The sequence below is a fragment of the Platichthys flesus genome, chromosome 14 (assembly GCF_949316205.1).
Source record: "Platichthys flesus chromosome 14, fPlaFle2.1, whole genome shotgun sequence".
Taxonomy (NCBI): domain Eukaryota; kingdom Metazoa; phylum Chordata; class Actinopteri; order Pleuronectiformes; family Pleuronectidae; genus Platichthys; species Platichthys flesus.
Genome location: NC_084958.1, coordinates 6,689,151 through 6,703,827, shown reverse-complemented (window position 1 = coordinate 6,703,827; position 14,677 = coordinate 6,689,151). Strand labels below are relative to the sequence as shown.

General features: G+C 41.5%; 1 protein-coding gene across 1 annotated transcript in view; it reads left to right on the top strand.

Moving 5' to 3' along the window:
• The window catches only part of rem2 (RAS (RAD and GEM)-like GTP binding 2), a 28,994-nt gene extending 15,872 nt beyond the window's left edge, over positions 1–13,122 (top strand). The window contains exons 4-5 of the mRNA XM_062403502.1: positions 1,636–1,813; positions 11,535–13,122. Coding sequence (XP_062259486.1) covers positions 1,636–1,813; positions 11,535–11,863 — 507 coding nt within the window. The 3' untranslated portion in view covers positions 11,864–13,122. The remainder of the gene's footprint in view (positions 1–1,635; positions 1,814–11,534) is intronic.
• Positions 13,123–14,677: the final 1,555 nt, after the last annotated feature.

The window sequence follows — 14,677 nt, the reverse complement described above, 5'->3', positions numbered from 1 at the left end:
GCTGAGAGAGCTCTATCTGGATTTTTATTTCAGTATATATTCACTCTCTTTTTCATTTTTAATTTCTTAAATGCTGCACTATTTTCTATGGCTAGTTGTTACCAAATCTCCCTGTTGTCTGGAGCTCAGCGGTTCGTAGACAGTGGGCTTATCAGTGCTTTTTTGCTATAACCTGCCACATCCCTCATTAATCTGATAAATATTGACTCGTCCAACTCAAAGTACTGACACTTAATTTCGTGTTTTAGCTTATGAAGGTTATTCTGCTGTTTGGTGCTGGAGAGATTGAGTAATTGATGATTATCTTTGAGTTTTTCACAATAAAGGCTATATGTCTCATTTGAGCCATAATGTTTACATCAAAATATTCATCAGTGCATCTTTATATCAGGAAGCACTGGTTAAGGTTGATGTTTCAATGTTCAAAACATAGAAAGGGTGTAATATAAAAATCTACAATGCTCTGTGATATAAATGTGCATCTAATCCACATGACCACATACTTCAGACTTACATCCAACCCTGGTTTGCATTTCACAACCACACGGAATTGAGTTCAGTAAACTCTGAACCATATGGAGTCTCTGCATCTAATATACCTCCTGCCATTATCTACAGAGCTAATCCTGAAGAGGTTGCAAGGGGAGCTTGAGCCAACACCAGCTGAGAGGCGGGGTATACCCTGTCGCCAGCACATTGCAGGGCCAACATGCAAAGGAACAGCCTTTCACTCTAACCTAGCCCCAACCTGCATGTCTTTGGACTGCGGGAGGAAGCCAGAGTACCCAAAGACATGGGATGAACATGCATTCCAGAAAAGCACCGGGCCAAACTAGATGTTCTTGCTGTGAGGCGACAGTGTTAGCCACTGGAACACTGTGAGGCCCTGCATCAAATGTCACTGAAAAATTACCAGATCTTTGACAGATAAAAGAGGACTGGCTGTGAATGCTTCCTTAATATAATCTCTTACCGTGAGATTGTGCTGTCACGTCTTGTGTTGATCAGCGAACAGGGAATGAACGATCATTAAAACTCAGGAATACCCAGGAGAACCTTGCAACGAGCCATTTTACACCCATGATCCTCCTTCAGTCAAATGTAAATGTAGCTGACAGAATCAGAGAGACAAAGCGAAAGAGGACAATGATGGTCCCAGGCACTTCCAAGCTGCCTTTTCTGCTGCAGCCACTCTTGCAAATTGAGCCTCTGTGACAGCAGCCCCAATGGGAATTTGGTGGTCACTGTTAAAAGGGTCAGGATATTCAAAGTGAAGCGTGATGTGCACACAGTCAGCTTGAGCAAAGCCTCCTCTGTGTCCTCCCATGGGACAGTGATAAAAACTAAAGTGCCGTCCCCCTGGCGTTGGCATTAATGTCATTTCAGTGGCAAAGTTCCAGCACAACAGAAACATAACTTGAAGAAGGAGGTTGAGGTTAAAATGGTGTGCAAGGACAAATTGCCAATTTGGTGATGGCATGAAGGCGATCTTGTGTGCTGTGTTTCAGCTACGTGACATTCCACACCTATTCAGCCGTCACCGGATCTCTCCTGTGTGTGAGCAGTGCTAATCTTCTCAGCCAGGGTGTTGATTTATTAATGCATTTGTGTATATGTGTGCTTTTCTATCCCCAGGACCTGTCCGCTCTACAGTGTGACGTGTGTATCCTAGTCTTCTCGGTGACTGACAGGCGGAGTTTCCACCGCACCTCCCAGCTCCGCCTCCTCCTCAGGGAGGCCCAGCCACACACACCAATCATCCTGGTGGGCAACAAGAGCGACCTGGTCCGATCCCGTGAAATCAGCTCAGAGGGTAGGTGGAGTGAGGGGCGCTGCTCTCTAATGAAAAGCTGTCACACTTGCATGTAATTGACTGTTCTCCAAACCCCTCTCCTGTCCAATCAAGCTAAGCTGCTGCAACTAGGCACAGCATATTCGATTTCTCCATAGACCACCTTTGAAAATGAAGTGTGTGTAAAGCCGGTGACTTGTTGTATTATCATTTTTAATTCATGGAGGATATATATTTGTCAAACAGGATTTATACTTTCATGATGTCCCCCCAATGTCTATGTGTCACTCAGTTGGGGCTATTGGGAGAAATACTAATATGCATCTCAAGGCAAAGAACTATTTTGGCTTCAGGATACTGGACATTATTTTTAAGTTTCTATCCAGTTTTTATAATGCACCTGTGAAGACTACGCATGCTGAAGCAGTGTGCCTAGTGTGAATTGGTCAGGATTATAAGTGTCAGTGTTTTTTTCTACAAACCAGGCACGAGCAAAAATGCAAGGAATGGAATTAAAGATACCTGTATAATATGTAACAATTCTTTATTAAAATGTCTTAAAACTACGAGACCTATATTACATTTTTCAAAATATTACCCACAATGTTCAAACCCAACGAAATCCTCGATTAGAGTTTGAAAAAAAACACACTGCTAGCCCGTTCTCGGATCAGCTGTTTTTTCCTTCCACTGTTTGTATTGGTCCTATTCACGATTATTCATTGCTGTTTGCTGAGTTACATGAATTAAACATAAATGGATTATGATTTACACTTGAGTTGCGTCATGTAGAATTTCATTGGTAACATTGTTGGATAAACTCCCATGAGCCCATGCTGCTTTACAACATCCTTCAAACTAGTCCGTTGGTTATTGTTTTGATTGAGAGGACACCTAGGGGCCAAGCTACATATTGTAAGTTTGAATAATGTGTTTATAAGCTTGAAGTATGATGTAACCTTTAGCCTGTCTAGCTAACTAGCATGCTATTTAGACCACTAATGTTACCCATGTTACTTCCAAGGCCAGGGGTGGGGAAACATTTTTCTATCAAGAGCCATATTGAATTTAAACATCACACCAATCTCCTAATCAAAGGCTGGAATAGTCTTTGGCGAGGTGTCTGATGTCAGATGGTAGTGGTGAGGATGATGCTACTCGCTGTTTTTTTGTTCACGTTTTGGTCAGTGAATCTGGAGTAGGACTGAGTCTCGCATGAATCGTTTGGGATAATAAATAGTCATAGCAGTTGTTGTAAGTAGCTTTGAGTTCATCGTAGATTTCCTACTAAGGGATTTTGTGTTGTAGGTTGACGGGCCCATGTAGCTTTTATCACATTAAACATCTTAACAATACAGTTTAACAGTTTATTTTATTAACTTTTCAAAAATGAGACTCCTCACCAAATGTTTGAAGGAGCTTTGCAGAATCACTTTCTGCAAATCACTGTATGAATTTGCCATAGCAGGTATATTTTCATGCAGAGTAGAAGAAAGCACTGTGTGTGGAGGCAATGCATGATTTCACAAGTCCTCAGCTGCAACAAGGCAACTCCTTATGAATGAGGTTTCAGCTTCTGCTCACTGAACAACTTGCCTGTGTAGGATGATCTCGTAATACGGTCTTGTGAAAACGTCTTTTTGGGCACATAAACTCCACCAGTTTGAGGGTTCAAGAGTATTAACTTTAGCCGAGCATTTGTCCTCCCAATAGATACGGTTAAGCTGCATGTTTCCAGCTGTAGTTACGCCTGAGATTGACTTTTTTCATCATGCAACTCTGCTCCCACCATCTAGACACACTGGCTTTTGTTTTCATTTGTCTTGGAAAGCGCAACATTGTGCATCTGCTTTGCTATTCGCTATAATGCTTGTCAGCAAAACCACCTAACTGTGACATATGTGTTTGTATCACCCTGACCATGACCTGTCAGGCACACAGCTGGGGCTCAGGGCTCACCCTGAGGGACACGTTAGTGTCTTCTCCATCCATCCATTACATTTATTCTTTCAGGCTCACAGGGGGAGCTGGAGCAAACCCCAGCTGACACAAGGCGAGCAGCGGGAGAAACCCTGGACAGGTCACTAGGGTATTGTAGGGTCAACAAAAAAAGACAAATGACACACACATTCACACCTATGGTCCATTTTGAGCCCTCAAGTTAACCCTTACCCCAATCTGCATGTTTTTGGACTGTTGGAGGAAGTCAGATTAAAATGTAAGTCTTGTCTGCCTTTTACTGATATTTAGAACCCATCTTTTTTAAATGACCAAGTATTTCAAGTGGAATAGCTGCCTCTGTTATGATTAGAATGTGTGCACCCTCCCTTCCGTGTGAGAACTGAAAGCTTGACGAGCAGTGCAACAGAGGCTTAGGAAATGCTTCTTCCCAGACAAGCAAACAGCTGGGTGACTGATGCAAGAAAAAGGAAAAACATATGAAAGATTTGAAATGCACTCTGATGCTTCTTTCTACTGGCTTTCTAGTAGCTCCCAAAAGGGGACATTTTTGGTAATCTGGCAGTTATTGATGCTTTTCCATTGCTTATGATGCATGAGAGTGCTCATGTGCTCAAAATACAAATATCTATTTAACAGACAAACACTTACACACATTACTCCTCTACCCCTTCTATTTACTCCTCTCTCTGTCGTCCCCTGTCCTCATCTCTTCCTCTCTCCATCCAGGTATTTTAACATAAATATCCCTTCAAGTGGACATTGCGGCCATTAAACAGACTCTTTGGGGATGTAACTTTGATCAGCAAAATCCATTTCCTATCTGTTTACAACATCCAGGGATAAATACTCTGTTGCGAAACACCTCATGGGAAGAAATTATATCAGCTCTTATTGTTGTAAAGGGATGGAAATACTAACTGTCTACAAAATATGTTTACCCCGTAGGCTTTTTATTATGTTTTATTTTTTTGCCAAAGTGAATCTCGCTGGATGTTATTAGATTATTATGTTACAGAAATCAACTACACAAGAAGACCTAAAGCACAAAATAAGTGATATCTCAACAGATGAATTCAGCAGTGGTTTGCATTGTGTTTCAGCTGCTGATTTCTGCCCTGCAACACATAAATCATCCAATTGTCACGTAAGAAGCTAACTGTCATATATTTATCCTAAAAGGCAAACATAAGCAAGCTACCTTCTGAAAGTTTTACCAGAACATTGGTATCGACAAGATTTCCTGGTGTGTATAGTGGATACAAATGTCCACATTCAGAGTTGCTCTAATTACATGGACACCAATACATACAATAGTGAAAGTAGTAATGTTGACATGAGACATAATCAGACTATGCTCTGTTATATTTAGAGAGGAATATGAATGGAATATTCTATTTGCAAGTCATGTAAACATCCATCAATCCGTTATCGACAACACTTATCTTTGAGGGTCATGGGGGGAGCAGGAGCCGATCCCAGCTGACATTGGGTTAGAGGTGGGGTACACCCATGTCGCGAGTGTTAAGTAGACTTGACATACAGAGACAAACGACCATTCATATTCCCACCTTCAGAGTGTCCAGTCAACCAAACCCCATATCTGTATGTCTCGGACTGTGGGAGGAAGCTGGAGTACCTGGAGGAAAGCCCCGCTGACGCAGGGAGAACATGCATATATGTAAGGAATCGCTTTTCGCTGTGAGGTGACAGTACTAAACACTGCACACCATGCAAAACTCTTTTAAACATTATAATTCAAGGAATGATCAGATCAAGTCAGATCATTGCTGTCCATGTAAACGTAGTCATTGATTGAGAGGACTACTTAATGCAGATTGTTTTGTGTTTAATTGAAATGAATGTGTATTGAGATTTCATCGATCTCAGAGCTAACCTTACTCATTTATCATTGTTGCACAGCAAGCTTTGTAGACTTTTAACATTTTGGCATACACGCTGAAGCAAGGTCCCGGCACAACACAATCACTGAGAATGCAAAACACAGCAACAAACAGAATCTGTTTAGCAATGCTTAAAATTCCACTGAGCAGGGATCAGAGCCCTGGCAAGTTATCATTTGACTGGAGGTTATCATGGAAATATTATATTATATTATATATTATATATTATATATTAAGACTTGGCTGCAGAGTATAAGTGAGAAGATTGACAGCAGACCTTGATTTGAACTTCTATTCGTATTGTGTAGAAACTCTTAGGGTCACCCCTGCGATTTCTGTCATTCCACGGTATATGTTTACTTTCTAAATGTCTCACATCATTAACATCAGTCTAAAGACATATTTTTGTGCAGCTGCAAACATTCCCATATCCTTTTCATCTAACCCTCTGGAGGGGTTACATCTCATTATATCCCTCGGCTCCAGCTCGTTTTCTTTGTTTCGTTTTTTTGTTTTTTTCCAGATCTATCCCTGTTTGAATTATCTCCCTCTTACAAGATGCTGCTCCCCCTATAATTATATATGTTTGTATCCACCATACATGCACAGCTGCATGCGTGCGCACAGACTCGACAAATGCACAAACAAGCAGGCGTACTCCCCTCATCTCTCTATCTTTTTGAAGCCGCCTCAGAAGGCTGTGATAAGAGGCACGGGAAGAGGGGAGTGACGGAGGCAAGGGCGAATGGATGAGAATGGTATGAGTTTGTGTGTGTATGTGTGTGTGTGTGTGTGTGTGTCTGTGTGTGTGTGTGTGTCTCTGTGTGTGCCTGTTCGCAAATGGGAGCCTTAGTTTGAAGAGGTTTGTGTGATGCATTATGTTAGCAGTGTGTGCAGAGAGAGCCGGGCTTGTTTAGTTGTCCTTGAGAGTAACACTTAGTTTCAGACCTTCACAATGAGAACATTTCTCACAAAGGAAGTCCATACAGCTACTGTTACACCGACAAACCTTCTTTCTCCATTTGCCACTGAGGTGATGTTGAGCTCATTTAGACAAATTATTTTCTTTCCGGTACTATAGAGGTTCTCCTGCGGCTCTTTTATGGAAGACATTCCTGAACCCCGGCTCATTTTGTCAAGTTCTGCCTTTTTGTATTTATTTGGAAAAAGTAAAATTGGTTCCCTGAACCACCGCAGCTGCTTGAGAATGGCTTTAAAATTAAACTGTGCAGAAATTGTCGGTGACCAGTGGTGCTATTCACTCTCAGATACAAAGGAAGTCAAAATGACGGATTAATGATGAATTACTCACAAGGATCTGTCACAGCAATATACAGTTCACATACACTTGACTCTTCTTTTAATGTTGATGTTCTATTAGTTCTTTTTTACTACCTAGGATATTGGCCCTTTGTGTTTTCTGAGTGCAGAGAGTCTTTACTAGGTGAAGTGCCTTGAGATAATGTATATTTTGATTTGGCTCTATACAAATATAATTGAACTAAAAAACATGGCACAGGCCACAAAAGCCAGGTGGTTTGCTAGCACGTTAGCCACAACAACTTCATTTGCTAGTGATACCAACGCACCATACATTGTAACACTCTATGAAGCAAACCATTTCATTATATTGTGGCAGATGAAGAACACCACATCACTGATGCTCCTTCCGTCAACTGCTGTTTTGAAAGACGGCTGTGACTGCCCATCATTCCCCCAGCTGACAATTCCTTTGCCCCCTAGTGGCCACAATTTAGTTTGTGCACCTTTAACATTATTTGAATCAACATAAAGTACATGTTTGGCCTATAATGCTAGAGAGACATGTAAAGGCTATTGCTTGACAATCAAACTACATTTGATTATGTATTATTATCACTGGATTACAAATGAAAACCCCCAAGACTTATCAGTATGACAGGGTCTTAAAAGTAGCTGTGTTTACGCAATATGTGTATATTTAGTGTCTTCCAACAAAATACAAAGGTGTAAAAGTAAGTATACAATTTTAAATGTTTACAAAAACTCTTCTGCTGATGGTTGTTATCTCATAAGAGGTCATGTTGAGTTAAAAATGTAGGAATATTACTAGAGATCAAAACCAGATTAATGTTCATTCAAGGGTTATGCTAATTGTTTGTAATAACTTAGATTTTGATGTGGACTCAACCTCAGGCTTTGAATGTGTATTGGTTGAAACTAGGCGCAAACACACAGTCAGAGGCTGATAGGAAAATAAATAAAAGGGAAATATGTGAACTTGTGTGTGTTCACTGTGCAGGTCAAATCTTGTTTGGCTTGCTTTGTCGTGCAGAGGCAGCAAGTGTAAAATGTGTGCACATCGCCCGTCGACTCTGACAAAACTTAGGGTTACACTTATTGACACGAGTGGAAGGAGCAGGCAGGGACGTGAGGAATGAATAACGAGACATTCCTTTGCTCAGCATCTTTCCTTGCTTCATGACAACAAACAAAACGGGAACGTCGCAGCGGTCACGGCATATGGAAATGTTCCGGCCTCGTTCCTAGGGGCGCCAGACATAGATGTTTCCTGTGTTCTCTGCAGACAGACCACTTGTACTCTGATATGTGAGGCTGACAGAGGAAGCTGACGGGGCTGCCCAGCGAGCTAACATCCTCCTTAAAAAAAACAGGGGGGGGGGGGGGTGTAGGCTAAGAGTGCTGAAGTCATAAAGTCTATTTATGGCTGGTACTGTGACACTTTTATTCTGCTATTTCTCACCTTCCCCCTCTTTGCTACACCTCTCTCTCCCTCCTTAACGCACACAGTGATACACACTGTCATTCACATATTTATCATTTGCTCAATATGTGTCTGTGGTGTGGCCCCGCTCCTCAGGGCTTTGATTAATGTGAACTCTGGGTCCGTTTGCTTAGTCAACATTATTTTCTGTCTCTCCTTCTCCTCCCTCTGTCTCTCTCTCTCTCTCTGCCTCCTTCTCCTCCTCTTGCTCGTGTCATATGACATCTTGCCTGTCATCTTCTTTCAGCATCCCCCTCTTCCTTCAGCATGACTCACATTTCTTCCTATTCAGCTTAATGCCACTCTCACTTGATTCTCTGTCTGTATCTTTTTCCATCCCTCCTTTTTTTTTACTTGTCAGCATACAGGAAGGGACCTTCCTTTGTAATTACCTTTGGGTGGCCTCCTGTCTCCTATCTTGTCCTCTCTTGTTTGCTATTATCACTCTCCTCTCCTCTACAATAATTTATTTTTCTTTCAGTTTCTCCTTCTATCCTTCATTGTTTCCTTATCCCTTTACCCCATCTCTTCTCCTATCCTAGTTCCTCCTCTCCTTGTTTCCTCTCCTCTACTTTGTACTCCTCTTCTTGTTTTCTCTACTCATCTTCTCCCTCCATCATTACTTCACCTCATCCCCTCACTTTGTCTTCTCTCCTTCCCTCTCCTCTACAATTCAATCTCCCAAACACCCTTTAGAAGTTATATGGACTCGATCCAATTCAATCAGTGGTCATGGGTATTAGGATAAGCTTAGTTGATCTGGTTTGGGATTTGTATTTTGTCCTCCCACTCTTACCTCATCTACTATTAGGTGGCATTGCTGTTGGTCGACAGCTGCTTTGTGGGTGGATTATTACACCCAGATCAAATCTCTCGCTGTGTGCTGTACCTGTGTAACACCAGTGCATGTGTGACCGTGCTGTAAAAAAGGCAGCTAAATCTGGATTCATTATTTTTCTGTAATTTATAACTCCATCACACATCAGCAGACAGAGTTCCCCTGTCAACAGATCTGTCTCCATGTCAACCAAGCAAAAACGTCATCCCCTGCTGATTACTACAAAGTAGTTGTCATGTCTAGTCCATAGAGTGTGTATAAAGGTGGGCAATATTAACAGGTTGCCCAAAGTGAAGTCAAAGCGTCTCGTCGCCCACTGGTGGCTGGGCACAGCAAAGGTGTTGAGGAGGAGACATGTTGTCTATCTTTATATACAGTCTATGATCTAGTCATACAGGAACATTTATAAACCACACATTATTTGGTAGAGTAATTTTTTTTAATCTGGTAATGTTAATTTCTGTTTCAAAGAGAAAATATAAAAGAATAAGAATTAATACTGACGGTTGATGGAAAAACTAATTTTCTACTCAGTGTTATGTTCAATTTGAAATCACATTTTGGGCAATAGCCAATTGTTCCTGTTTTTTATGTCTTATTTAGGTAAGACAATTACCTAATTTGCTCTACTTGTGTTCTGTGTCTTAATTCTCTTGAGTAGATCATTTGATTTTCTGTATTGGCTCTTGCAGTACGTTATTGTTTGTTGAAATCATTTTTCTAAACCAATTGACAGAAAAGGCCATGTTTTTCTGAAGCCCAGTTATTCCAAGTTCAGACTGTCAAAGTTTAATTGAGTTATTATGAAAACCAACAGTTGTCTTTGTGCACACAGCTGCTCATAAGCTCTCAGATTGGCTTAGAGCATAGCCGGAATAAAGCAGAACCTTAATATAGTTGAAAAAAAATGCTGTTTGCACTGACAGAGAAGCCTTTTTGTTGCACAGTGATCTGTATCTGTCAGCCTTCCTTATCACAGCGCCTTGTTTGACCAGAGACAATCAGGTGCTTTTAGCTGAGATACTGAGCGACAGCACGTTTAGTCACCTGTTCTTATCCAGGAGCTTCACATTGAGGAAAAAAACGTTTCCCTGTTTGAGCTGCAGCCAAGAGATTTGGGCTTAAACCTCTCTGCTATTGGCAACATTAACCCCATCCTGACATCACTTATTCCTCTGTCTCTCAGGCTCTTAGCGTTCATTTACTGCTCATGAAAACTATATGCAACAGGAATATGTACAATGTTGATTTCGGAAACAGTTATAACGACCAATCATTTATTGAAAAATAAAAGGGGGAGCTTAATATTAAAAGTTTGATGAAAATGTATCTGAAATCTATATTTTGGAAAGTTGACACTTAGCCTAACACATTTACAGAAATGTTGATTAATGTGAGTTCTACCTTTTGATTTGCAATTTCCTTCCATTTCTGTATTCAGGTTGAGTCACCTATTGTCTAAGAACCTTCACAGTGGCTAATATTTTCCTTTGGTTGAAGGAAACAATGCAATCTGGATTGAAATTAGTGCAAACCAAAAATATTTGTTCATTGATAAATATATTTTGCAGAGTTTGGTTATTACTGAATCGCAATTATCAAATGTGACTTGATGAATTTCTAACTGAAAGTACACATACCATCTTCTTTTCTAGATCTTTAAACAATCTTCAATGGCAGATAGTGATCTACGTTGTCATAGAGACAAATCCATTGAGTCGAAGCTCAGTGGCTGATTTGATCCACTACACTTCTCTGACTTGTCCTGCCCCTTTCGTGACCATTGAAACACTAGTTTAGTGGTTTTATTCGTATTAATATCAGTGAGAACGAAGAAGATATTAAAGCTCTAGAAAAAGCTAGCAGCTTTTTCATCATCACAGATCTGGAGAATGTCTCTCCTTTTATGACAACGTAAACATTTCAACAGCACAGTAAACTGAGAGGAGGTATCAAATCCCCACAAAATGAGATGCAGTAGACTCACTATTTGTCTTGATCTGGTGCATAAGAGGTGACAATCTAACACTTAAGAGTCTCCCAAACAGCTGTGATTCAGCCGTTGATGCAGAGACGTTATCGTGCTGTGATACACATCGCAAACCAGCTGGGTCGCTGCCATGCTGTGGATGGTTTACATGCTTTCATGATCTAAAGCCCTTACATTTCAAACTGCTGCCTCTAATTGCCATTTCCAGCTGCCAGTGTGCTAAGCCTCAATTATTTATGATGTGCACTGCACAGCAATGTTTACAGAACCTTCTCCTCTCTCACCAGAGGCCCAATCCAGCGCCACGATGTTCGACTGCGTCTACCTGGAGCTCTCAGCCTCCCTGGACCACGGTACCAACGAGCTCCTGGAGGCAGCCATTCGGTCTGCAAGGGGCGACTCCGTAGGCCCCGGTTGGACCGACGGGGACCCGGGGGCAGGCCGCAGGGAGAGCCTGACCAGCCGGGCCAAACGCTTCTTGGCAGGGCTGGTACCGCGCACGTACGGCCGAGACCGTGACAGGGATCGAGGCCGTTACCGGGAGATGAGCCGCCACCGGGGCAGCAAGATCTTCCGCCAGAAGTCTCGCTCCTGCCATGACCTTAGTGCACTGTGACACATATGTACACACAAGCAAAAAGACACTCCCACACAAGTACACACAAAATCAGATTGAAAGGTATTGAGGGGGAGGAATATATGAAAGAGGAGGAGAAGAGGGCACAATGGAAGATAGGAGCAAGAAGAGGAATGAGAAAACTTAGTTGTAAGAGTTGTATAATAAAAGTGGTCGAGGTATATACATTTAGCTTTGGAAAATAAAGGTCAAGGGAGAAGAAAAGGAGAAAAAACTGGGATAAAGAGATGGTGAGAACAGAAATCATCCTGGATCTAAGCACTCAATCTTTATCTTCTCCCTATCGATAAAAAACAAATTTTGAGGTCAGGATATAGAGATACAAGCAGAGAAACAGATTAGGAGGTGACCTTGGGTGAATCAGCCAGCGGGTTGGGTGGAGGGGGGGTCCACAAATAAACACACACCCAAGTAGCACGCACTTATGTAGAGATTGTTAGCAATCTGATGTAAACATATTGTAGACCCTGTTTTATAGCATGCTGTAGAGGATTTTCAGAAATGACCCTGTAGGTTTTACAATGACATGATACTGCATTTACCGTACCTCAGTGGCCCAATAGCTAATGCACAATCTAGCTAGTGTCTCTAGCAATGCCATCGAAAGCAAGACCCTTTATGTACAAACATGCTCCCTTTCTCTGCTCATACCATCTTCACACTGCATCCACCTTTTGTGTCACGTACGGACCTAATGAAGTGTTTGATACCACCATTGGCAAATGTTCCTCTTTGACTTTTATACAAAACTGAGAAGAAAAAAACATCAGCGCAAAAGCCATATTTACGCTGAATGCGTCATGAGTGAGCAGCACTAAGAACCCTTTACTGTAGGATGCGGAGCGCAAAGACAAAAAAAAGGTCACAACAGCTCTAAAGCACGAGATGTTAAGAGGAATGACCAGACTGAGCTTTTCTTCAGTCGGAGTCCAGTCACAGAACACTAGGGAGTTCTTGTTCGCTGGAGGACAAACTGGAGAAAAACCTAAAACCTACCTTTGGCCGTTTGGTGTTTTCATAATTGTCTTTTTACCCACTGACATTGTTACGTGTGTTAAGACTGATTCTATGGGGTCCGGCCGCACAGGGGACCCAAGAAGAGAACGTTCTGGAAACGTTGTTTGGTTATCTCTTCAAGCGTGGCGGCATCACTGACATATGGTCACCCTTTTGTCACCATCTACGAAGCACCGTCATCTTTCCACTGAGAATAAATTCTGTTTTTCTTTGACATCCTGTATGAGCCTCTTGTCCTTTTTTATGGCAACATTTTGAAATGAATGTCTTGTTACAGCAATTCTTGAGGGATGCTGTGGCAGGTCATCAGATGAGTCACAGGTTCTCGACAGACTGGGGCCTCTCGGGACAGTTGTTCCATTTAGGACTTGGCGGTTCAAAGATGCAACGTCAACTTTTTGCGGCTGTAACAAAATCTTAGGTTGAAAATAAATCAGGAATGAAACAAGAGCAGGCAATATGAACCACCAAAATTCAAGATATATATACCTAACACATGAGAGCTCTGTAACGTTATCTGCCTTATGTTAAGACTCTGAGAATGATAAGACTAAGAATATAGTTCTAGGGTTCAGTCCTCAATTGCAAAGGGGAATTCTCAACCTTTGTAGTCCCACATACACTCACAGATAAAGTCAACTGTCATGTTCAGATTATGCTGATGTAAATTGACTAAGTAATACATGGTGATGTTAAGTCTTTAGGTTGGTTTGTAACATTTGCACAACTTGGAATATCACAAACTAAACCATTATGCATGACTAAGCTTCCTTTTTCAACTTTAAGTCCATTTACTACAAACATTTATCCATTTGGCTTCTTTAAGCTAACTGCATTATTTCCATCATTTAGCTATTACATGAACTACTTGATTATCATTTACTAAATCTCAACTGTTTATCACTATAAACCAAGGAACTTTATAGCTACCAGCTAAACTTTGATACCTGCTTGCCTGCTAACTCAGGAGTTAGTTCAGGTGTTACAGCCAGTGTTGCCAAAATAAACTCTCCCAAAGAAGCTATTGGCTTTCTGAAGTGTAGCTAAAAGTCGCTACGTAATGACGCCACATGTTACGTAGATACGTCTTATTTGCATTCGGTGCGCTGCCCATAGATATATATCTAAAGGCTAGATGTCTTGTCCTCATGCCGGCCAAAGGAGTCGAACGTCCACACATGGCGGCCATCTTGCCACAGGCGGATCGCCCACCCATAAGATAGATTACTTTATTCATCCCCGAAGGGAAATTAAGTAACATTGTGTTGGTAGTGGTACATGTACTTTTTAGATAAAATAAAATAAAATAATTATTGATGTATATTTGTAAAGGGAAATCTTGTACCTATACAGAACATTATTCAATTTTTTTAGAAAATAACATAATTATTCATAAGTATGCAGTGTCATAAATATGGCGACGCCTGCGAGCTAGTTCTGGCAGGCAACTCGAGCTGTGCTGCGCCAATCATGTGACATACATCATGTGACATACATCATGTGACATACCTCAATCTCCACAACCATCTATAATACACACCCACCTTATCAGGTGGTCTATTAACCAGAGAGACATTTCCCATCAACCCCTCTTGCTCGCACTGCTGCTGCAGTATTTCTACCTGTTGCTTCAGTCCCTCCACCACCCCAGCATCCACCTGTAGGCTCCAACGGGGGGTTACAAGTATTTGCTCATCACTCCCATCATTCCTGTGTAATCATATGGGGGAGTGATTAAGTTGGAGCCTAGACGCCAAACACTAAATCTGTTGTAAT